This window comes from Daktulosphaira vitifoliae, unplaced genomic scaffold, assembly GCF_025091365.1.
Source record: "Daktulosphaira vitifoliae isolate Bord-2020 unplaced genomic scaffold, ASM2509136v1 Scaffold_3, whole genome shotgun sequence".
Lineage (NCBI taxonomy): Eukaryota > Metazoa > Arthropoda > Insecta > Hemiptera > Phylloxeridae > Daktulosphaira > Daktulosphaira vitifoliae.
This window is the reverse complement of record NW_026099574.1, coordinates 15553021-15579781: the sequence shown is the minus strand read 5'-3', so window position 1 is coordinate 15579781 and position 26761 is coordinate 15553021. Positions and strand designations below refer to the sequence as shown.

At 24.9% G+C, this 26761-nt stretch overlaps 4 protein-coding genes across 9 annotated transcripts in view; 2 read left to right on the top strand and 2 right to left on the bottom strand.

The window, feature by feature from the left end:
- Nucleotides 1–8160: 8160 nt before the first annotated feature.
- On the bottom strand, nucleotides 8161–11587 carry LOC126901904 (deoxynucleotidyltransferase terminal-interacting protein 2). The gene is made up of 4 exons (XM_050678826.1): nucleotides 11450–11587; nucleotides 11191–11317; nucleotides 9748–9912; nucleotides 8161–8524 (listed from the first exon to the last, which is right to left on the bottom strand). The coding sequence occupies exons 2-4, from the start codon at nucleotides 11302–11304 to the stop codon at nucleotides 8306–8308; spliced, it is 498 nt and encodes a 165-aa protein (XP_050534783.1). The 5' UTR covers nucleotides 11305–11317; nucleotides 11450–11587; the 3' UTR covers nucleotides 8161–8305.
- Nucleotides 11588–14033: 2446 nt separating this feature from the next.
- On the top strand, nucleotides 14034–17820 carry LOC126901905 (putative histone-lysine N-methyltransferase 1). Its single transcript, XM_050678827.1, has 3 exons — nucleotides 14034–14217; nucleotides 15254–15444; nucleotides 15511–17820. Exons 1-3 carry the CDS (start codon nucleotides 14192–14194, stop codon nucleotides 15663–15665), a joined length of 372 nt encoding a protein of 123 aa, XP_050534784.1. The 5' UTR covers nucleotides 14034–14191; the 3' UTR covers nucleotides 15666–17820.
- A 1592-nt stretch (nucleotides 17821–19412) lies between these two features.
- Nucleotides 19413–23231, top strand: LOC126901900 (cAMP-dependent protein kinase catalytic subunit 1). Of its 3 annotated transcripts, none has more exons than XM_050678819.1 (2): nucleotides 19413–20868; nucleotides 23120–23231. In XM_050678819.1, exon 1 carries the CDS (start codon nucleotides 19810–19812, stop codon nucleotides 20866–20868), a length of 1059 nt encoding a protein of 352 aa, XP_050534776.1. In that variant the 5' UTR covers nucleotides 19413–19809; the 3' UTR covers nucleotides 23120–23231. The 3 variants fall into 3 exon arrangements, with proteins under 3 accessions (XP_050534776.1, XP_050534777.1, XP_050534775.1); XM_050678820.1 differs by lacking the exon at nucleotides 23120–23231 and adding an exon at nucleotides 21733–21749; XM_050678818.1 differs by lacking the exon at nucleotides 23120–23231 and having other exon boundaries at nucleotides 19414–19635; nucleotides 19712–21313.
- Nucleotides 23195–26761, bottom strand: part of LOC126901906 (diuretic hormone class 2) — a 30041-nt gene continuing 26474 nt past the window's right edge. For all 4 annotated transcript variants that reach the window (XM_050678829.1, XM_050678830.1, XM_050678828.1 and 1 more), the window contains one exon: nucleotides 23195–23639. In XM_050678829.1, the coding sequence (XP_050534786.1) occupies nucleotides 23489–23639 (151 nt within the window). In that variant the 3' untranslated portion in view covers nucleotides 23195–23488. The remainder of the gene's footprint in view (nucleotides 23640–26761) is intronic.

Here is a 26761-nt window from a genome sequence, read left to right as displayed (position 1 = left end):
CTATGACCATTTGTCTTAGTATATAACCAAAAAAAAAAAATGTATGGTGGAAAAATATGTATCCATTTTTAATTAATACTTAGTTGCAAAGGTTTAAATGCCTAGGGAAAACATAATATAATTATTTTATCTATTTTGTGTACAATTTATAATTATGAAAGGATTATGTCTCAATTCTTGATTATTGATAAATTTGAGATTTTTATCAACAATTTTTTTTTTTTTTTTAAATAACATGGTTATTTCAAACCATCGTATCTGAACATTTTCGACAAAATATCACTTACGCCATTTAGTCTGCAAACAGTCGATATAATCAAAAAGTAGAAGCTATAGTTTTAATTAACGATTGCATTAGTTAATAGAAGATTAAAAATGAGTGGCGTCACCACTAAATAATTTTCTTTGGTGATTGAATAAGTTAACTATAATTACCGTATATCTCTTATGTCATTAATTGTCGTTATTAGTTAATACATAAAACAACATTTTCAATTCCTTTGAAACATCTAACATTCATTTTTAATTGTTAATAATTAGAAAATATTTTTTTGTTTAATAATATTAATGATTCAGGGCCTGAGTATAGATAATCCTATGGATTTTACTCGTAATAAATGATAAACACAGTTGTAATTTAGATTTATTATGACTGATGCGTATAAAAACAAAACGTTTCCTCTGTACTATTTGATTACTTACATTTCTTTGAAAATTATCAAATATATTTTAAAATACTTCTCAATTTTCAAATATTATTAGGTACAATTTGAAAATTAATTTTCATTTTTTTACTATAAATTAATTTAATAAAACATTTATTTGGTCAAGTTACGATCAAGTTTATTTCTCTTAATCTTTCCGTTTGGTTTTCATTTAAAAATATTAATCATTAACATTGAAACACATTTTTTTACGCCCTGGCGACGACACATCACCGATACGACGTACGTACGAAGCGACGTCGTACCGAAACGGTATCTCCTCCAGACGACACTCCGTCCTCTACGATTCGCTTTTGCCGCCTTCTCTATATTGCGTTGCAAACCCTTAGTTTCTGTAGCGAAACTAGTTTTCTTTATTGCTATTTTCATAGTTTAACACTATATCATAGAAATATAATGATAGCGATAACAAATTCAACTGGCCACTACATCAAATACACGGTTTGGTTTTTAAAACTAATGAACTTAATAGTAAGGGGTATTGTTGTTTAAAATCAACAAATATAAATACATTTTGACTAAAATAAAAGTACAATATTTAATTTTTCATCAAACAATAACGTTGTTAAAAGTTAGTATAAATAATTGATAGAAAAAATATAATTAAATATATATCATTCATGTAATTTTTCAATATACAATTCATTAACCGAGTAACTGAATTTTTAAAATCTATTGAATAATAATTTTGATAGTTAAAACATGTTTCATTAGAATTGTATATTGAATTATGATTAAATTAAAGCACGTATTAGGTAATTTTTTGTCTTTAGACTTTCTATAGGTTCCCAAATATGACCTACAAAAAATACCTACATAAATAATACAATTTGCAGAGCTAATTATTTATGTATTTTAGAAAGATTTTTATTATACTCGGTGGATATTTTAAATGGTAGTTGTGATTAGACCATTATAGGAAAAAATAAATCACTGTTTGTACCATTAAATAATAAAAAGCAGTTTTAATGTCTATAACATGGATCCTAATCTCATTAAAAAAATTCAACATATCTCAAGGCTACTCACAGAATGTTTTATTTCTAGTATATATATTTTAGAGTATGACTTCACTTACATTTGAACTTCTTTAAGTAGTGCAAATACTTTCCGATCTCTTATAGAGGGTGTGGATATGTTTATTGTTTGATGATTTATTACCCAAGTAAAAAATAAGCATTTCAAATCGTTATAAACATGGATTCGCACTTATGTCTCCTCGATTTTAAAATTTTAGTTCGGTTTCCACGTAATAGGCATGACTTTAAAAGTTACTTTGACATTAATAATGGAAAGTATTTTTAACTGATTTTAAAAATAAAACTTTGTGTTTGGCGTGCTTTTGCTTTTTATCATAATATTATACCATATCTTTTTGGTGATAACTTTCTTAACAATTTTAAATTTACAAACTAATTTTTTTATTCATCATAATTATTTCCATTTTTTTTAATATAATAATGATAATTAAGAATAATTTATATTATAATGACTTTAAAACAGATGGTTAATTAATTCTTGTTTTATTTAAATATTCACCTTGACCTTAGTTTTAATTAAATAAATAAATTCTTAAATAAATTCTTGAAAAAATGTACTTTGATAGTAAATTCATATAAAACTAAATTATTTTAATTTTCTTTTATTAGGAATTTCATAAAACGAGCCAAATCCCTAAGAATCCTACCTACTATTAAAGTTAACCTATGTTCTCAATTGTATTTTTGTAATATTAATCCTCGTTCTCATTTAGATAGTTTGTTTTATTAACTATATAAGTTGATACGTTTATTTTGTATTATTAGTATCACCGTCTGTGGTAACAACAACCACACAAAAAATGTCATCGCGTCCTATTCATCCTATTCCAGATAACTCTAATAGGATTATATATTTATTATAAATTTTTTTACCTTTGAAACTTAAGCATCATCAAGTTCAAAACTCTATTTGTGCCTATGGGTTTATGGCTATCTTTATCATATTATACAAATAATTAGATGTATAAAATAACATACAAATTATTACCAAGTAATTTAGGCCTTAATTACATTATGCGAAATCATAATTATTAAAGCCATTACTACCGTAACATATAAATCAATATTTAAGATAAGTACTAGTACCGTAGTCAGAAAATTGATGGGGTTGTGAAGCACATGACCTTGAGGTAATCCAACTCTGTATAGTAAATAATTTAAAGCAGAGACATAGATGATAAACGGTGATGCACGCGAATAAAAATTGCAAGGACGGCATAGGGTTGTAAGGTATTTTTACATGTTTTAAAACGTCTTAGTTAAATATATTTAAGATGTTATACTGTTCATTTTTACTCTTTAATTTTTAAAAAATAAATAAGAATACATTTGATGTCGTAAACATAATAATAATTATTAATAATAATACTCATGCAATATATATTATAATTTATTACGTTTGATTAGCAAATAATACTCTATTTTGAAACCCAAGCCAAGTAAATTTAGGCGCTACGAATAATTTTGAGTACCAAAATGGGAATTTATACACCTAAAACATCCGATTTGTTCTAAATTTTAATGGCCTGGTAGTAGTAACATCTTTGGTTTTGCGATTAGTCATTACATTACATCGATTTCCGTTCTGAGGGTGGCAGCTAAACGACCACATTGAGCTTTTCTTCATTGATATCGTTTTAGATTAGTTGTCTATTCTTATCGCATTTCAATCCGTTAGTATGTGTGCTTATTTATCTGTAGCGAACAGTGTGATGCGACGACAACAGTTTGGGTTATCGCAAAACGGTCTTTGTGGTAATGTTAAATGTACAAAATACACACGACACGTGCCAGTTAGTCTGGTGCACGTGTAAGCTCTTCTCACCGCTGCCGGCGGGACAAATAACACAGAAGAGTGCCAACCCGCCGCGATAATGACTCATCTCTGCGTGTGCAACAAGGGAGTTTCGACTTTTAAAAATATACACACACATGTGACTACTGCGTCATGTGCATAAATACCAGCTAAATCGATCATTGCGCATCCTCATTTATCTGTTTTGTAAAGGTATAAATGTTTTGATTTATAGTGATTAAGTTTATCATTGGTCAAATATTGGATCATGACATGATTATTTCCTAATGTATAGTCTAAAATTAATACATTATGTAAAATTTAAACCAAGCGGATAATATTTTGGGCGTATTATTAAAATCTAAAATTAAACTATCTATCAGCAGTGATTTTTTTTAATCAATTTTATAACATAATTTTAGTAGCATTTAGTATGACATAGTTTTATACACAAATAGTATATTCTTTAAGTAAATTTATATTTAGCAACTATCACAGATAAATCGCCCAAACTAATAATTTCTAAATAAATATACATGAATTAACAAATATGTTAAAGTATGAAATTTGTGTTAATTGAAAATCTGTTGCAAATAACAATGTATGAAAAGAGAACAGTTAAATGGTTTTCTTGGCTTTTACGACACGTCTACTTTTTTAGAATGTTTGTTTTTATCTTCTGTCATTAATCATATGTTCCTGCGGTTGATATTTACAATTTAAAAGCTATGCTTTTTTTACGACCACCATATCTTTATTATAGCCTGAGGGTCATAATTCTATTATATGAAGTCATTCGCGCTATCCTGCTCAGGGCTACCCTGCACAATTTATGTAGGGTGCGTGGTTAAGTCTGTATGACTAATGGGCTATGTTAACACCCACGAAACCCCAACAACTGAGACCTAATTTTTAAACACTCCATTAATATACAGAAAGAACTAAAGCGTGTACTCCCAACAAGAATCGTCCCTTGGGAATTAAACCATATATTTCATAGAATGCGTTCAACATGTGCAACCCAAAGAATTTGCTTGCACTGATTTTCATCTGTGCATTTTATTACAATTTAAAAGTATACCGATGAACTGGCGTAATCATGGGAGGGATATGAGTGCCAAATCCCCCCTAAACAAAATTAGTTATATGGCGAAGATCTAATTTTTTTTGTCTAGAGCGGAAGTGAAAATTTTTCTGATATTTACCCCTGTGACAAAACCCTAATTTTGCCACTGTAACAATAGTGTTATTTTAATTACGAAAAAACAGATTATATAAATGTTTTTAATGAAGTTAAATCTAAATCTTGGCGGTGTGTAAATAATTATAGTTATATTTGATTATTATTACTAACCAATAGGTTAAAAAATTTCATATTTTCTTTACTTATTAGCTTAAATAAAAATGCAAAATTAATTTAAAACAAAAGTAGCTTTTAAGTAATTAAAAATATAATATAAAGTAATATTATATATTTATTATTATGTTAAATTATTCCTTTAATTTTATTCAAATATAAATGCAATTAAATGAATAATTAAACAGCTATTAACTGTATTATCTTTAAACAAATATTTATAGATAGAAATAAGCTTAATATTAATTAATTTAATATCTTTATTATCATTTTGGTGGTCACACTAGTTGTTGACATTACTCTAGTGTTAAGCCGCGCCTACCACTGTAGGTGAACGGATGGGTAACCATGCGTGCGCTTCTACAGTACAGGACTTAGCCTTTAGAAAAGAACAAAAAGAAGATTATCATTTTATATTTAACCATAGATGGCAGTGTTATTAGGATTTTATAATGGGGGGTATTATATATAAGACATTTTTTTCATTTTAATATTTAAAAAAATATCGATCCACACGTTAAGAATCTATAATCAAACCCAACAACAGATAATATTTTTGGGTTAGATTTCGTGTCTGGACATCCACAATGACGCCCTTGTTTGAAGGATATTTACTTCTAATATAAGTATAATAGCACAATTAAAAATAAAATAATTATTAAGTTTTAAGCGATGTTTATTGATTAATATGATTAACTAACATAATATAAATTTAACATTAATTATATGTAACATGGGAATAAATGAAAAGCGAATGGCATCGAGGGCTAGCCTATGCTTAGCTACGAGTGCAAAATTTAGGGTGGTGCAGAATTCGATTGGGTGAACAAAAATATTTGTTCCGCCTACAATGTACACCTTATTTTTGATCACATCCACATCTTAATCTGTTTTTCAGATATTAATCTAATCTATTCAATACTGTTTGATTTTATAAAATTAAATATATTTTTTTTTTAAATCCGTATTCTTTAAAAAAGTTGTGAACACATCTAGACGAAACATTTGATACTTAAATATGCAATGATTTTTAAAAATTTATCCGTAAATCAAATTAACAAAAAAATATGAACTAATTTATTAAATTCTTTTAATCCTACTGAATAATTTATTGGACAAAATGTTCATGGTATTTCTTTTAACGCTAGCCAATCAATTTTTTTTTAAATATTAAGTTTTATGGATATTTTCTTATTTTTAATTTTGCTAGTTACATATGTATTTCCATTTATCTGTTATAAAATGATTATTAGGTCCATCCCTTAACTTATAGGGGAGTAAAAATTATTTTTTTAAATGACAACATACATATTAAATTAGCTTATAAAATAAAAAATGGTCTAATTAAAAAAATGACTGGTGAATAACAACTTTTGGACCAGTACTTCGGAAATTATTCTCATTTTTATAACCAAGAGGGACGAAGAGTACAACTGTGACATGACTAGTGATTATAATAGAAACACCCATTCCTCACCACCAGTCGTTACTTTAAATTATTTATAACATTTAAAATACTGGTTCAAAAATTTGTTATCGAAAATTAAATTGGTACAATTTCTTAATTACATTTTTTTTTATCTTATAAGCTAGTTAAATATGTATGTTACCATATAAAAAAAGTTAACACCTTTTTAAGTTATAAGGGACGATTCTAAAAATTAATTATTAGTTGATATATCAAGAAATATATGCGATTAAAGGTAATAAAAATATTTTTTTAATATTGTCTTTATTTTGAGAATAATCGAGTGATTTATGATTAATCGATTACTCTGCATAATAATACAGGGACATTTATGTTTTAATATAAATGTATTAATGTTTTGTAAAGATCCTCACAAAGGTAACCGACGTCATTAACACTCATGTTAATGTTCCAGTATTGTATTTATAATTGTTTTACTCTTGATAATAAACCATAAATACAATTGTATTAAATATTATTATTATGTAAAAATATCATAAAATCCAGTTTCCAAACTCAATCAATTCCTCTTATATATTTTCATTTATATTCAATTTACTCATTTTTCTCGGTTCTGATTAACAAAATATAGTTCTATATTTAGGATTCAAACTAAGTTACGAGTTCTATTATATATTTATTATTTCAAAATTTAACTGGTTAATTGCTGTGGCGATTAATGAGGGGAAGTGTTAGATATATCGCCCCATTTTACTAAAACAATATATAGAGGCAACTTAAGAAAATAATAGTTTTAAATTAATTTCTAACTGAATCTGAAAGATTTTATGACCATCAGGTTTGAATTATGACCCAATGATCACAAAATGTTAATGAACTACTGTTAATAAACATTAGTTTATTCCATAGTTAATAATTGGTGGTTATTAAATGGTCATTGTTTAAATTAGAACAAATATAAATTATTAAAATTTTTAAAGATTTATTTGATACTTAAAAGATTGAGTATCATTTAAGTATCAAATAAACGTTTAAACTAATATACTATATTTCTATTGATACAGTTAATTCAATTAATGATTTGAATATTAAGTTTAATTCTAAATTATTTTTTTCATTTAAAAAAAAATTTGATGCTAATTACAAATCTATCTTTTGATTTTTTTTATCATATAGTTTTTGAGAAAAATTATTAAAGTTACTTCAATTTCAATTCAATGAAAGAAAGATTAAATAACTTAAATTATAAATTCTTACAAAAATTATTAAATAGTTTAGTAGACTGATCGTGTTTGTACAAAACAATCATATATAATTTAAATTATACTAGAAATAAAAAATTTACTTTAATTAATAATGTTTCTAGATGTTATACAAAATTATCACTTACTAATGGATATTGTTAATACTATAAATGTGTATTTTTAATGGTATAGTTCTAAAAATGTCCATATCAATATTTTAAAACTATACTTTTTTGGGTGTTAATTCAATATTTGAAGTTAAGCAGAACTACTAGTCAAAATGATATAAGCAAAGTTAATGTATGTGCTATGGATTTATTGTATACATTATTATACAATTGTAGTCATAAAAATAATTTGATATGACAACAATTTTCATAACATATTTAACAGATTTTTCATTAACTTGATTTTGTCAATTGAAAATTTGTCAATCATAAAAATAAAACATATTTTCAATTATTAATATTTTGCATTATTTATGAGTGATATTTATATTTACGTCAAAATTAAAATTTATGTTTATAATAGAAAGATGTTGGAATAATTGTCAAATTAAAAAAAATAAAAGAATCAAAATTATAGTTAAGTATATTACTGTATATATTGTAATATTTTAAAATTATATAATTGCAGAATTAAATATAAAAATTTTAATTTTGCAATAAAAATAATTTATTAACAAATATTTATAAAATTAGTCATTTGAACAAAATTATTTCTTTTTTTTCTTTAATTTTTTAATTTTTCTATTTTCTTTTCTAACTTTCAGTGCTAGTCTTGGATTTGCCATAAGAATATTTTTATATCGTTTTTTTGTTGTTTGTTTAAATTCAGCATCTGCTAAGAGTTCATCAACCATTGTTCGTTTTCTTTCTTTTTTAGTCAATCGGCCAGATTTACAATCAAATGGTGAATCAATAACTGTACCAATCTATAAAAAAGGTATACTCATTTTTAAAATTGATTTAAATAATATTTAAAACTAACAAATTTCTCAAGGTTGTTCTTATCTTAAAATCCAATGATATATAATTCTGTACCTTGAGTCTATAAGGGACCATTTACAATAAAAAAATTTAATTTTTATTCAAATAACTATTGTAGAAAATCTAAGTATGTCTATAATTTCATCAGAGTTACACTTTAAAAAGAACTTTAATTGTATTATAAGTTAATCGCTTATACAAAAAAGGGCCTAAGTCAACATTTTATCAGAAACATGATTATTACAGATATGTTATCACTTTATTAAGACACGTTTAATCATGTTAAAACGGCTTTAGTCCCATTACTAGAACCCAATTGTAAACAAGCATTTTAAATTTTTGTTAAAAGGTCTACAGACATGGACTAGAGCCCATTTAGCATAAAAATATCAAAGATTTTAATTTAATATTATCAAAAATAATATTAGCTTAAAATAATAACTTTTTTTTTGCTTATGTTAGTTACATTTGTATTTTTCTGTGATAAAATATTTTTTATGTTCATCCCTTATGTCTTATACAACTTTATTTTTTAAATATAAACATAGATATTTAACAAGTTAATAAAATAGAAAATGATCTAATGAAAAAATTAACTGGTTGATAAAAACTTTGGACCAGTATTTCAGAAGTTATTAACATTTTTATATCTAGATGGGAGGAGAATCTAATCAAGAAATGTTATATATGTAAACTAATATAAGCCGAAAAAAAAAAGTTATTATTTTAAAAGAGTAGATAGCATTAAAAAAAATTATATTTTTTTATTGTACATTGAACATTTTAGATCCAAGGTATAAAATTAAGTCAATGTATGTATGTAAATTAGACCTATTCAAATTTTTTTTGCATAGAAAAAATCTTTTAACAAATTTATATAAACTTAACAGTAAAAATTCCATGCTGACCTAGTTTTCAAAAAACAAGAGCAGCTAAAAATAAGAGGCAACATTATGAGTAAACAACACTTCTTTCCAAAAGTACAATTTAATGAACTAACAAAATATGAAAAAAGGTCCAAAATAAACTGAAAACTGTTGATTGAAAAATTACATGAATGATCAATTTGTTTTTTTACTTGTTGCAAAAAGAAGGGCAGCCAAATATTGGTGGGTTTAATTAAAACAACAATGTTTTCCTAGGAAAAATAAAAATTTTATTTTCTTACTTGGAAATATTTTGGATAAGCCTCGGTTTCATTTTTTTTGTAAAAGCGTTTAGTATCTAAAGCAGAACGCATTCGAATTACATCTAAATCATGTCGAACGCTATCAGTAATTTTAGTTGCTGGTAGATCAAACCAATCTTTTCCTTTTGTTTTTGCCTCTTCTTTCTACAAACAAAAATTACTTTAATTTAAACTTTTATATTATACATATTTATTATTAGTTAAAAAATGTCTTTTTTTTTAACTCTAGAGTTGTCTACATACTTTTTTCCTAAATTTAAATTTATGTAAAATTTCTATAATTAAAAAAAAAAATTATTTGATTAATTACTACAAACATTACTTTTAAATATTATGGATGGTCAAAAGTTCTTAATTTAATCGGCTATCAAATTATTAATAGCCTTGGTTAATACAGCAGCAACAGTATAGCCCTGTAGGGATATTAAATATACAAGGTGAAACAGATGTAAGTGATCACTCCTACAACTTTTGAAACAATTAATATTTCATTTTTCTAAACATTAAAATAACTAGTTTATAACATATTTCTTTCAAAAATGATTAATGGGCTGAAAAAATTATAGAAAGAGTAATTATTGAGTTACAGGTATTTTAGTACAGAGAGTAGAGTATGTGTTATAAATATACACCAATATAAGCTTTACGCACCCTCATACATATACACTCATTATAAACCACTGATGTTCTAACCATGATTCAGTACAATAACATCTTTAAATGAGCTAAAACTTCAAAAATCTAGCATTCTTAATTTACCAAAAATACATAAGAAATTAATAATTTTATATGCGTTATTACTTAGTTATGGATTTTATAATAATATATTATCATTATTCTAATACTGTATGTCAATAAACTTGTATTTAACACTTTAACCATTATTATTAAATGTATTTATAATGATGAAGAGGTTTCAATAATTAGTTGATATCATGGAAATAATTTGGGTAAAATTGTATCAAATAATGTAAAAAAAAAATAACAAGGTTCATTCACCTAAAATTATTCTCTTTTTATACAATGTAATTATCTTAATGCTAGCTACTCAATTATTTTTAAAATAAATGGAAATACATATGTGACAAATAAAAGTAAAAGAAAATTGACGTAAATTATTTTAAGAAAATTCGAGCGGCTAGCAATAAAAGTATTACCTTGTGCATCTACAAAAATTTTAAGCTTAGTTTAAAATGATGAATTGAATATTGTCATGATAAAGAAATATTTGTATCACCAAAAACTTTTTTTTATTATCTTATCCTAAAGAGATAAACTGTATGTTATCTTAAAACATAAAGTTTAAATTAGGTATTTCAGTTGTAATTATAAATAATTATTTGAAAGTTAATGTCTACCAATATCATAATCCATAAATTTACAAATATATCAATATAAATTAAAATTTAAAACAATAATCACCTTTTTATTTCGCTTTAATATTCTTGAGCTTTTGATATTAACTGGTACTTTATAACCTTTTTGAAAACCAGGTTTTATAACACTCTGACTTAATAACGCATTTGCTGCTTCCATAATTAATTTATGTCTAAACAAAATGAAGAAAAAAATATAGCATATTTTTACATAACAAGAAAAAAAATTATAAAGCATATATAATTATAATTAAAAAAGAACTGCAAATTATTGATGAATTATATTAGATAGCATTCATACATACTCTTACTAATAAAATCTTGATTTTACTTAAGAATAATATAAATATTTAAAAAAATAACAATGTTAACAGCATGACTGCGGAAATTCGATATCAATGCAATTGAAATTTGATTAAGAATTTATATTTTAGCAGGGTGGCCACATACAGTAAAGTGACATCTATCGTGATAATTTATTAGTAATATATGCAAAAGTACATAATTTGTATATTGCCACACGATCTCGTAGTTAATAGTATTAAAAATATATGAATTTATACTTTAGTGTTAGTAATATGGTTTTAAGATATTAATATGTAATAGAGCGCAATTTTTAACACTGACATGCCGGGGTTTAGTATAGTGAATAAGAAATTTGAATTTTTAGACAAAAACATGAAAAACTACTAAAAGTATTTGTTATACATTATTAATAATGGTTAGGCTTGTAGATAATAGGAATAAATAATTTTCTTATGTTATGGTATCTATAATAAAATTTACTTAATAAATGTAAATTATTTTTCTATAAACGAATAAAACAAGAAATTAAAATTTACTGCAGGTTATTTTATTGAAAATAACTATGTGGGTTATACATTAATATGTATAAATATGTTTATAAATTATAAATCGATATGTTTTTATCAAGTAAATAATAATCGCCTAGCGCCTTAATCAAATAAAAAGAAAATATTATGTCAAAGTTGAAGAAATATATAATTTCAATAATAAAAAATGTCTAAAAAAAACAAAAAAGAGAATGGGTTAACGAATGGATCGATTATCGTTCTTTTTTTACACTATTATTAATGGTCATTAATAGTTTATTTACATTACATAAAGACGTAAAAAAGGCTACTATCTTTTAGCTTTAATTTTAGAAAATATACTGCATGACGGGTGACTTATGAGAAGGGTTGTGACTATCCTAAGTGACTTCATCTTTACTTAAACTTAGTTCTTACTACTCTTCTCTTTACCGAACGTAGAATTAATTATTTATCTATTTATAAATATCTGAGATATTCAGGTAAAACGGGATAAAATTGCAACTTTATAAAAAATGAAATTGAAACTTACAGTTTATATTTAATCCCGTTTTTACGTGTTAAAATATATACAAAATAATGTTTTTATGTTTTAAATCAAATTTCATTTAGCACCTCTAAAAATGTTTTTCTAATTGCGCCTATGATAGTTGATTACATCAAAAAAAAAATAATAGGATTTTCCTCAATTTTAAATACTTTCAAATTTATTTTCCTTTTTTAAACAATTTGTCTAAATTATAGTATTAATATTAAAAGATATAAAAGTCAATAACATAAATAAAAAGCTTACAAATTCGAAGTTGGTCCTAATATTAGATATTAGCGATCTTAGGATATTAATCGAAAAAATGTTTTTTCTTCCAATTTTAACATGGATGTTAAAAGTCTATTTCTCTTAGAACTTGAGCACAGTGCCTAATGGATAAATAGTGGGTCGCAAAGTATTTATTTATTTTGAAGTAATTGTTAAAACATAATATTAATATTGTATGATGTAATCTAGAATAATTTCATCAGAAAACAGTTAAAATAACACTAACTTTCTAAAATAAAATATTTTGATATAAGTGTACAATAAAATGCGTCCTCAATAGTGATGGTAGTGACTAGATAAGTTATACTTAGATTATAAATATATCATGTAAATTGTTCAGTACTGGAATTGGTAGTTGGTCTAACGGAAGTAGAAACTAAGACTCTATGTAATATCTTGGCCAGGTTATATTCCAATGATCTTTTAATGTTTTAAGTCGAACTACATGCGATGTAAAATAAAGAAAATGTATTACTATTTATAATATTCATATAGAGCATTGTAATTTTTATTCAATCATTTTTTAGAATATCATATTCTAACTTTTCCGTATGTCGTTAAATTTTTCTTCAAATATCAACTTACGTTGTGTTTTAAGTGATCTTTGTTGCTTAAATATAAAATATTTATATGGTTAACCCAGTTTTTATTTCTTTTTAAGGAGTATTAAGTTAAAATATTAAAGTAAGTAAATTATGTATGAAGGCATTAATAAATATTAAATATACGATAGAATTATTATGAAAATGAAAAAGTATGGGACATAAGTTTCTCAGAAATAAGATTTCAGAGTAAACTCGCATAAAATAGACAATTTCTGCCAACATTTATTGGTGTTGCCAACCTTATTTAAAATTATTTCTACGCTAACCGGCGTCGATGATACGTTGGTCACGCTACCCGGATGCCGCCATGGTGAATTGAGAACCGATCGAGGTCACTGCGCGTGCGCCTTTTGGTTTAACGGTTTTCACCCACGCCAATTATAAAACAACTATCGAGAACGATTATTATTCGATTACTGAATGAAATAACTAAAAAGTTTTATGATAATATATTTTTTTTTTATGAAAAATTAGATAAATTGAGTTTAAATATAAGTGTAATATTTTTTTAAAGATTTATATAATTAAAATTTGGTTAATAATGAGGGGGATGCTTCAGTGATGAAAATCGATAGTTGTTGAGTTATCAATGGTCGATTGTTGTGGTCGGCGTCCGACATTCCCTCCATTGTTACTGCCGCTTCTTCTCATTCGCAAAACGTTAACGCGTCTCTTCTCTTTGTCGTCGTGCTTGTTGATCGTTTATTTATACCGACTTCACCACTAAACACACAACCTCTTTTAACTACTTTTCAATTTCCTTATTAACAAATTCACTAAAAGATATTTACAATGGCTGATGTTGTAGCTGATGTCAAGTAAGTCAAGAATCTAATTCTTATTTATATTTTAATTATAAGTTAAAATCTAGATTTTTATATCAAGCACATGCCGGTTGTATGGGTCGGAATTATGGCCAGAACCACGCGACCGTGGACGCCGATGTCGGCGACCGTCATGCGTTCAAGATGGCGGTTGTACAGGCATATTTAGTTTGTTCTAACGATGATATTAAATTATTACTGCTTATTTTTTTGTCTTAATTCTTTTTAGTAAAGTTATATAGCACAAACAAGTAAATTCCTCCCCCGGCCACCCCCATAATTTCCTTCTATAGTCTATTTAATTTTTTGTATCTTCTGAATACAATTTCTGAATAATTTTTGCTTGTCAACTACACGTTTTATCGTCCGTTTAATTTATCTTCATTTATATTCAATAGTCGCGTGGTATCATAAAAAATTTAAAGTATTATAAGACAATTTTTTTTTTTAGGTATTCTTGCTCACTTAGGTATTGTAAATTAAAATAAAATATATTAATCGGGTCATTAGTTTAATGAGCAATATCAATTAACCAAAAAATAATCATTTTATCTTATCAAATATATGTTAAATGGTAAAGGTCAATTGAAATAATTTTTTTTTATCTAGTAACTGATATCTTAACTTAAAATTGTATAATGGGACAAACTTAGTAAATTAGTTTAAAACTTAAGTGAAATAATTTAATTTGAAAATATTTCTTTATTGAAATTTTTATTAAATTTGCATTAAAAAAATTAGATAATTTATTTTTGTTTGTAAAATAGCAACAATATTCATTATTATTTCTTACTTATTTTACAAAAACTGTTTTTGTTTAACATTTGAATCAATATGTAAACACTTGGTGTTGAGTTATTATGGTAAAACACCTGTGAGACACGATTTATACTATTTTTGTGCTTTTTTCATTTTTTACTAATACATCTTTTTATATTAAAAAATATTATTTAAATTAACTTAAATAATGTTATTATATTAGATAGTCATTAAAATTCTAGATAATTCATTAAAGAAAATATTTTTTTAGAGAAACTGTTGCTACCCCAGAAAAGAAAGTTGCTGACTCTCCATTGAAAGACAAGAAAGTTCAAGAGTCACCCAACAAAAACGTAGAATCTCCAGTAAAAGAAAATGCTACTGAAAATGGTTCAGCCAAAAATGAAGAAGTAAAAGAAAATGGTTCAGCTCCAGAAGAGACAGAACAGAATGGTGACAAAGGTGTTTATTCATATTATAGTTAGGATTATACTAAATAATTTTAACCCTTTATTTTAATTATTTTAGATGATGATGTTGACAGCTGCCAAAAGGGTTGCAAGAGGAAATCTAATGCTTCTGAACTAGTGGTTGAAGCTGAAGAAGCATGTGAAAAGAAAGCAAAATTGGATGATGCTGATGAAGACCCAGCTACAGCTGAGCCTGAGTCTGCTGAAGCGTAAACATTTCTTGATGACATTAAATTATTCTAGACTCTGCCCTCCTTTTGTTATAAATGATCATTACCATTTTAACTCTAAAGTGGATCTCTGACACGTGAATAATATATCTCCATGTTCAATTGACTCAAAATTTTGAACTGACACTGTTTCCTTTCCCTAAAATTTAACAGGTCTGCGGCACTATGTTAATTAATTTAATTAAAACTTAATCTTAAGTTGTATGTTTTTTTACGTCTTAAAATTTAATTTGGTCAATTTTTATTTTATATATGTTTACTATAGGATATGGTAAAATTATTATATAATACAAAAAGTATAGTTTTAGACAAAGGGATGGTTTTTTTAATTTTAAAGGTATTAACTATAAATATTTCTCTTAACTACAATTTAAGTAGTTTTATTAAATAGAAGTACCTGTTGTGGTCACACTAGTAAGATTTTTTTGTATTATATTCTACTTTTTAAATTAAATATTAATATTTAAAAAAAATTATCTATAAGTTCAAATTGGAATTTTTTTAATTAATGGTTGTAATTACATTTTACGTATATTAGGATTATAATTGCAGTGTCTAGTATTATTATTATATATGTATATATATTTGTATATATAATTATATACAAGTATATTAAAATTTTTACCATCGGTTAAATATACAACCCTTAAAATCCTAATCAACTTGTTTTTATTTTACCCTTGTATCTATCTCATTTTTTTTTTTTATAAATCTTGTGTTTTATTTTTTATTTAAAATTTTAATTTTAATAAAAGAAAATCATTGTAAGAAGCAGCTAAAACATTCAATTAGTCTTTTTTTCTAACATTGGAATTTATTTTTATTAAATGGGTGATTTAATGCCACAATCGTTATTTGTGACTTAGTGTTGATGTTGGAATAGAACTAGGTTTTTTTAATATTATTCAATTCTAACGAATAATTTTTTGAAGAAAAATTATTTTTATTTAAAAATAATTGGTTAAGAAACTTAATTTTGTATGTATAAAATAGTGTGTGCTAAAAAATTTGACAGTGTAAAATGTAATTGATAAGTAATTTGTATTGTCATAAATCTTAATTAGTACTGGAAGAACAGACATAGTAAATCTAGTAGTCTTGGTAGGTCTCTAGATTAAAATATGTATAAAATGCAAATTAATTAAAATTATTGTCAAATGTTTCCTTAAAGGATCATATATTATACAGAATCTATGTACAACTATAAATTTTACTTGTTAACATGCATTGATATTAAAATTTTAATATAGTCATTTTTTAGCTATTTTTTTACAAAATGTTATGATGTGTCAAAATAACAACTAGGATAAAATAAAATAATATAAATTATGCTTTAAACATAATTATAAAAGGGCAATACTTTCAACAAAATAATTTTATGAAAAGTTAGGTGTCTCGCAAACTATATAAATTACTATAAAATAATATCAAAATTATATTAATAAATAATTATTTCTATTAATGTTACATATTTAGAAAACTTGTGTCAAGTTGTTAATACTTTTTATTATAACCATAAATAATAATGATCATTTTTATTAACTTATCAATTATAGTTACTGTTAATTAATTTTTATATTATTTTATAATTTAATAATTGTTACATAATAAATTATTGGAATTATTAAATTTTAATATTATCAAATATAGTATAACTATTTACATTTAATACTTAATAGTATTTATACAGTGATTACACAATAATATCTAAGTTTATATATTTCGATTAAGTTATATGTAAATTAGTATTATTTCCATTCAATAAAAATGGGAACTAACTTTTGTAATTAAGATTAAGTTAATAAAATGCCATTATTTTTCTGTTAAATTAACTTCAGATTGGTATCATTAAAATGTATTCGTGTTAATGAGTATAGGAAAATTGGTTAAGGAGGAATAAACCTTATATAAGTACATATAGAGTTTTAAGTAAGGAAACGGATTTCTATTCTCATTATTTGTAACAATTGAGCTGTTTCTTTACTTACTGAACATATATATATTTTTATATAACTGTTCGAAATTATAATTTTTTTTTATATTGAGAAAATCATTGTCTAATATTTTTTATTATTTTTAACATTAATGTTTTTTTTTTCGTATGCCAAAAAGAAATATACAGTTTTTACGATTATTAATCACTTATTTAGTTATTATCGAGGTGGACATAATGCCCATGTACTCAGACCTGTTGGTCCATTGTGCGCATCACTTATTTAACTTCGATTAAATTTATTGTATGTATTTTTAGAGCTGATACGGAAAAGCGTAATGTGTCAGATCCATTTTTATTATATTACTTAAAATTTTATGGAGATTGTCTGTTTCCATTTTTTTATTGGACATTATTCTTATATAAAAATTCAATAAACTTATCACATCAATTCATCTTATATTTAGTATAAGTATGTTAAACAATTTTGGTGGTCTGTCTTGCCAAGTCTACCTCATTTTGTGTCTATGGGTATCGTAAAAAATGCTTTCGATTAGCTCAATTGTATATTTTAGATCTAATAATTCTGTGTATTATGGAAGAGAACATAATTTTATAGAAAAGGATTAAAAAAATATACTTTTCATAATATTAACAGGCTGGTTATATTTGTAGGGAAAAAATATCATTGTTAACTTTTGAATTGTTTAATAACCCGGAATTTCAAAAATGTTTTTGATATAGAATGTTCAGACCTACTTTTTGTAGTATAATGAATAATTTTTTCTTTTCCTTAGATTATTGCTTTTAATATTCTATTAACTTTTTATAAATATTTACTATAATTGTATCTAAGATTTTTTTATGCCATGAAATTTTTATCTTAGTTGAAACATAAATAAAATAATAGTTATGTGAAATAAACAAAGTTTTTATTTTTATGTATCGTATTTTAATATTTTTGAGTGTCATTTTGTTTTTTAGGAGTAAGACATTCTTTGTTTGATAAGAGATGGACATGATTTCAAATCAAATGATTTTGAGCAAAATTGGGTTTGGCTAAAATTGTATTTTCACATTTAAAACAAAAATTGAATTGGTAAGAAAATTTACTCCTCTAAGCAACCCTCCAATTTCAGCCAATGTTAACATTTAATTTGTTTTTTATTTATTTTTTATAAAATGTTTAAATTTAATAATTTAAAATTCTTAATTAAATAGTGAGTCATCAGCCTGGCCAGTGGGTAGGAACGTATGTTTCGGCACACCGATTCGATCAATACGTATAATAATTTTGATTATAAAAATCAAATTTTCAAAGATTTTGCCTAACTTTGTGTATGATGATTGCATGCGTGTTAAATGAAAATTCTCTTTTTCATTAGTCACTCCATTTATAGCATTTGTTAAAACTAGTTTGTATATTACTAAGATATCTAGTTAACACTTAAACATTAGAAATTTAAAATTACTATAAATATTTATAAAACGTGGTAGTAGACTTATCAATAATAAAGTTGAGAAGTATTTAAGTTTTTATTTTAATAATGATATTATCGACAAAAGGCTTTTATAAAATAAATGAATGAGCACCATAATCCAATAATATGGTATTAAGTTTATAAGTAAATAATATTCAAAAGTTTGTGGTCAAATGTAAAAGTAAGAATAAAGTTTTTTGGATAGAGTAATTTCTAATTATCTGTTGACCATTTCAATATGGAATACAGTATTTTACTTCCAGGAATTTTTATATTATTTCTTCCATGATAATAATACAGCTGTGCAATCGGCCATTTTGAGGATTTCGGCCAGGAAAAAAAAGGAAAAAATTGTTTTCCTATCAATTTTTTTTATTGACCATTTTGTTTATGTATATCGGATGTTCGTAATTTTTATTCTTATTTGTTATTATTATTAATATAGTTTGTAGAAGTTTAGTAGAAAATTATGATACTAGCCGATTATATAGGAATATTATCAATGTCGATTTACCGAGTCAACCTCCATCGAATCTGAGGTAAGGTTGTAATGTACCTCTGTGGGCTTGCTTTTATATAAGAAGACTGTTAAAATAATACTATATTTATATATAGAAGACGTTTTAATACAGCACATACAGTCAGCTAAACGGTGTATTAGTTGATGATAATACTTTCAACAAGAAGCCCTGGAAGGTAAAAAAGCAAACACAATGGGTAATGCCGCAACGGCTAATAAGAAAGGTGATTCGGCCGAGAGCGTTAAAGAGTTTCTTGATCAGGCCAAAGAAGATTTTGAGGAAAAATGGAAAAAGAATCCTACAAACACTGCAGCTCTTGAAGATTTTGATCGTATTAAAACTTTAGGTACTGGGTCATTTGGCCGTGTGATGATTGTTCAACACAAGGCTTCCAAAGAGTACTATGCTATGAAGATCCTAGATAAACAAAAAGTTGTTAAACTAAAACAAGTGGAACATACATTGAATGAAAAAAGAATTTTACAAGCAATCAGTTTTCCATTTCTTGTCAGTTTGAAATATCACTTCAAGGACAACTCTAATTTATACATGGTGCTTGAATATGTACCAGGTGGTGAAATGTTTTCTCATTTACGTAAAGTTGGACGTTTCAGTGAGCCACATTCGCGTTTTTACGCGGCTCAAATAGTGCTAGCATTCGAGTACTTACATTACCTTGACCTTATATACAGAGATCTCAAGCCAGAGAATTTACTAATCGACTCTCAGGGCTACTTAAAAGTGACTGATTTTGGTTTTGCCAAACGTGTCAAAGGCCGAACTTGGACGTTGTGTGGTACACCTGAATATTTGGCACCTGAGATCATATTAAGTAAAGGTTATAATAAAGCTGTTGACTGGTGGGCTTTAGGTGTTTTAGTATATGAAATGGCAGCTGGATATCCTCCATTTTTTGCTGATCAACCAATACAAATATATGAAAAGATAGTATCGGGCAAGGTACGTTTCCCATCGCATTTTGGTTCTGACTTAAAAGACTTATTAAGGAACCTTTTGCAAGTTGACTTAACTAAACGTTTTGGTAATCTAAAGAATGGAGTAAATGATATCAAAGGACATAAGTGGTTTGCATCAACTGATTGGATCGCTGTATTTCAAAAGAAAATTGAAGCTCCATTCATACCTAGATGCAAGGGACCAGGAGACACGAGCAATTTTGACGAATATGAAGAAGAAGCATTGAGAATCTCTTCTACAGAAAAATGCGCCAAAGAGTTTGCTGAGTTTTAGGTATGCATATTAATATCTATTTTATTTAGATATATTTATACGTTTTGTTTTTGCAACCTCAGTACACAATTAATATTAACATAGGAGGACCAAACTGTAAATGAGAAATTCTGCTTGTATCAAAATTATGATTTTGTAGTTATTCACTAGGGTGGCTTCGTTTAGCCAGTGGCGTTCGCAGGTATTTTTAAACTAAGTGTCAGAAAATGGTGATAACCTTAAAGTCTATTAACATTCTATGTAATGTTGATTACTATGGTATAACAAATTACCATGTTAATAATGTAACTAATATAGCTTTTTTTAAAGGAGTAAGAGTATTGGGTATGTAAAAAATTATTTTTTTTTTGTTAATTTTAATGTTATATTTTAATTATCATCAAGTACTTTCTAATTTTTCTGTTTAAATAATATATGAAAAATAAAAAATGGCTAGAGTATTGATGTGTAGATATATGTAAATTAATAATAAGACATAAATTATAAATTGCATTATGCAGATAGTTATTATCTACAATATTGTATTATTATGTAGTATTTCTGACATCTGCGTACACCACTGCCTAAGTTTTTTCAAACAATTTTAATTTTTTTTTTTAATAATAAATGAATAAATAATCAACTATTAAAATTTATAGAACAATTTTTTTAGCCAATAATTTAAGTGTATACGTAACATTTTCCTCCTTAATGATGTATTATTTTATATTATTTATCGATGCCAATTGTAATGAACTATAATTTGAACAATGGGTATCTAGTTTTATTGCTTTTATTTTCTGTTTATATATTTTCAAGAGCTTATCTGTTGTATATTACTGTAAGTTGATTTTGTTTTTAATAATTCTTTTGAATTTTTTACAGAATTGTAATTATTTTAGTAAATCCATGTTATTTAACTATATGATTACTTATCATAGTATTCCTTCAATTCTCTATTTTTCTTCAATATTTTGTATTGAATGACTAGATTTAATAGAACTGTAATAATTGTATATTTTTTCTAATTATGAAATAGTGAAATAATATATTAGGACAGTTGATTATAATTAGTCTACTCTAAAATTAGTTTTACCTTTCTAATATTGTAAATGTGATCACTAAGAATATTGAAGTTTCAATTAATCTCAATACAATTTATTTTTACCTACATAATAATAACTAAAACTTATGTTTATTCATTATTATAATTTTTTGAGTGCAATGCTATTATGTATGTATTAAGGGGTAATTGAAAGAGTTAACCCCCAAAATGTTCTTTATACTATACAATATATTCAGTAAAATTAATGTAATAATAATTATTGTTTTAAAACTGTAAAAATAAGGTATTAGCATTTCAATAGATAATTGATATTGCAATAAATTTATCCCTTGTATTAAATTTCTCTTTTCTGACATATTGGCTTGCCAATTATTTGAAACCAAACACTGAAGACTTTGTATTTATTTATTTTATTTTATATAATTTTAATATATATATAGGGTGTTCAGTAAGTAAGTAAATAGGTTTCTATTGTTCTCATTGTTTGTAACAATCTACCTATTTCCTTACTTACTGAACACTCAAAATATAACTTATATAAATATTTCATTTATGTGCGGAGTTCAGGGTATGTTTCCCGAAGTTAGCAACATTATTATTACATCTTGTACTTAACAATTAAATATTTTTAGACATTTAATGGTGTCAACTATTATGAGTTAAATGTAGAAAAAAATTGTTTATTTTATTGCTTTACCTATCTACTTATATCATACAGTGTTGTCATTCATAAAAACTATTTTTTCTTTTTTAAGGAGCACAATCTATGAAATCTTATGTCTTGTTACCATTTTACACTATATTTAAATTTTTAATGTCTTATAATTAATGAAAAGTTGTTAGTCTAAATGAGCATAAAAATCCCTAGTCAGTATTTCAAAAAACTTGTTTTGTTTTTTTAATGATTATTTTATGTTTGGACAATTTATAAGTATTATTTAAAAATATTACTGTTTTATTTATTGTGATGTTTTTGTTTTGTGTTTTAACAAATCATTAGACTATATACATTAAAATTAATATTTCTAATAATTTAGATTGCATTTAATATTAGATATTGTTTGTGTACAATTTTATGTTGGTTTATTTTGTAGTGTTCTTTTAGATTTATCATAATAATAATTCTATAATACTATACTGTATATATATTATATTTTATTAAAATCATTTAAAAATATGTTTTCTTTATTTTTATTTACAATGTAGCAGACATAAAGGACTAATATGGACTAATAAGGTGTACCTTTTAAAATTAAAATCCTTTAAAACAGGAATACTGTATTTGACATTATAAAATAAAAATAACAGTTTAAATTTATTGAGTGTACATTTTTTAAATTTCTAAAAATTAAAACAAACAATAGTAAGCAATAATATTATGTTGAACTATGTTGTTGAATTAATTTCTACGATAGATGAAATACACAAATTAATGGATGGATTACATGTGCTTATTTCAATTATTAGCTTAAAATGCATCTATATAAATTAATGGATACATATATATGTATACATATATAAATTAGAATGTATTTTATTTAGTTGTTAGGAAACATTTTGTATAACAAACTAAGTTTAAGGTGTGAGAATCTTTGGAAGACCATCACTACGACGTCGACGACCAGGTCCACCAGCAAAGTTAGCTGCTGCAATACCCATCAAATGCTTTGCAGCTTGTGTACCTGAATATCCTCTGCTTAAACCCAAGTCAAGACCTCTTTTTGAGCTGAAAAAAGTTTTATTAAATTGAATAAAAAATCATAAAATTTTACATTAATAATTCGCTTTTACATATTTTACATCTTAACCAAAAGAATTTTAAAAGTAAATATATTATATCTGTTACTGTTTAATAAAATTGTTTAAAGGAGAAAAATGAAAATATCTTTTTAACAACCAGTGATTAAGCTTCTTTTAGGTTTAATATATTTGATTTTATAATAGCTGAATTAATTTGTTTAATTTATTAAATAAAAAAATCAAATATATTCAATAATTTAGTAACAAAGTTATTTCTAGATATTTTTTTTAGGTATGTTCATACTTGACAGACATCTATCCGTTTATCGAATTTAATTATATATGGTTTGATTACATTTTTGTATAAGATAAAACGTAGTTTTCACAATCTAAAATAATTATGCCTATTTTCAAAATAGATTGTAATAGTAATCAACTGTCAATCAATTATTTAGAAAATAAAAGTGAGCAAATCATCATTTATATAAATATAAACGAGTATTATTATATTTAATGTGAATAAAAGCTTAATATTTGAACTTAAAAATAATTGAAAATGTATGATAATTTATAAAACATTTTCGATAACATTCTAATTTTTAGAAACTGGAAACCAAAAAATTTATATCCATGTAGAACTCTTGATTTTTTTTTATATATCTAAAACGCATGACCCTTCAAAATGGTTTTGAATGTAAAACATTGTAGACGTTTTCATTTTGTTGTCATTAATAAATATTGACATGCTAGTTTATTAATCAAGTAATCTTTGCTAAATATTTAAATAGAAAATATATCTATAGTTAATTGGTAATTTATTACCTGATTACGTCGAAAAATCATATTTGAAATTAATAAAAATTATTTTATAAAACATTTAAATTCATTTTTCTTTATTAAAAATTAATATTTACTGAGAACTTATTTGCAAACTATATCTGTTTAAATATAGACTGCGTTGACGCAAGATGACGGCCGAATATGTCAAGCTATCAAACTTTAATGTTGATGAAAAAAAAATGTCTTAAAAAGTATTAATTTTTGTTAATATTTTAGCTTCGATGCGAAGCTGAGAAGGTATTAATTTTACTATGATGTGTTTTTTTTTTTTGTCTGTTGCCCATTTTTCTCAGCTCTCACTGGACCGATTTCTTTCAATAAAACGTCAAAAGATCACAAATCGTATCTAGTTGAAGACATTATCCTTAAAAATTGAAAATTTTTCCCTCGTTCCCCGCAAATGGGGGAAATATCCAAAAAAAAATACAAATTTAAAAATCGGTAAATTTTGTCATTTTTTCACTTTTTTTTCTTAAAACTTCCATAACTTGTTCAAAATTAAACAAATCAACATAATTTTTTTTTATGCTAAAACCTTAGATATTTCCCTTTCATTTGATATCNAATTTTTTTTTATACTAAAACCTTAGATATTTCCCTTTCATTTGATATCATTTTTTTGAAAATCTAACACTTAACCTGCTCATTGGGGGGGATTTAAAATAGCAACTTTTTTACAAAAACTAACTTTTTCAACTTAATTTTTGAAAATGTTCCGGAAATACTGCGTCTTTTAAACATATATCAAATTAATGCTTATTTTATGTACTATAAAATGAAAAAAAAATTTGTCCCGACGACCTATCTTCTATGCGCAAATGGCTACCGTATTCAAAAATATGCTATTTTTCTATTAAAATTCTAGGTTTTGTATTTTATTTTATTTTAAAATATCTTATTAGGAGAATATATTGACTTTCATGAATATTATATAATTTAATTGACATAGAATAAAGTTCATAAGACATAAAAAATTAAACTTATTAAATTTTTTTTACTTTTTTAAAGTCGAAAAAGTAATTTTTAAATTTGAGTTAGCTTAAATGGCCAATTTTATAGTTTCGATGCGAATTTTTTAAATGTAAATACTAATTTTTTATAATATTAAAACTTAGAAGTGATAGAAAAAGTCTAATTGCAGATTTGAAAACATCGTGAAAAGTTGATTTAGAATGGTATATTTTTGTTACTGATGAAAGTTCCTTGTAGTTCAGTGCATTTATTTATAGTAACAAACAGTTTTTATTGAAATTTATTGTATCAAGCCCTTTAAATTTTTATACACGTAAAAATAAAGCAAAATACAACTTCTTTATTATTTTTATAATTTCTCCGTTTAAATTACAATATTAAATTATTGAATATCAATTTCATACTAAATTTAATAATTATAATTTGTATTTATTCATATATTATATTTTAAAATCAAAGAACTACTAATTAGGATATGATCAAAGAAATAAGAGTTGATGTTGCTTTTGGAATAATCCACCAATTTCTCTAAATGAAACACTATCTACAGATTTGCATCGAAGCGTTTCTTATGATAGTGATTTTAATCACTGTCAAATATCATCTATATTAGTCCTATCTATGCCTTGTCTACACTGTGCCTTGACCTCACTGTGCTTGGTTTTTTTAATTTGTCATGCTGGTCTAATACACAATTACAATCACTTGTAGTTGTAGTAAAATCTGAGTAATAAAATAAGATTTAGATTTGAAAATCTATGGCATTGCTATTATTATTGACTGTATGTCGCAATATATAAAAATGCATAGTATATTTACTTATTTTCAATTTTTTTAAACTTAAATATAGTTTTTAAAAATTAATTTATTAAAATGCATAGGCAGTGGCATATTTAGAGGGGGGGACAGGGGTACGTGCCCCCATTGACTGAGTTATGTAAATAATTTATCAAGCAATGTAATAATGTATAATATCATTAGAAAAATCAGTTCATTCATTTTCCTCAAAGACACCAATATTTTATAAAAGTTATTATAATACTTTAACATGGTTATAGGTAAGGAAGGGGTTCAATCCTCCGACTACAATTTGTTTTTATCGTTAAATTTTTTTTTACTTTGAACCCACAAGGAACAGAAAAGATCAATATTATAAAAAATATCAGAAGATGAATTTTTTTTAAATAAAAACGTCATGTTTTATTATACATTGCATTAATTTGTATGGTGACAACATTAAAATAATATTCCAAGCATAGTGGCATCATTCTTCAAGTTATTTTATGATATTGTTAT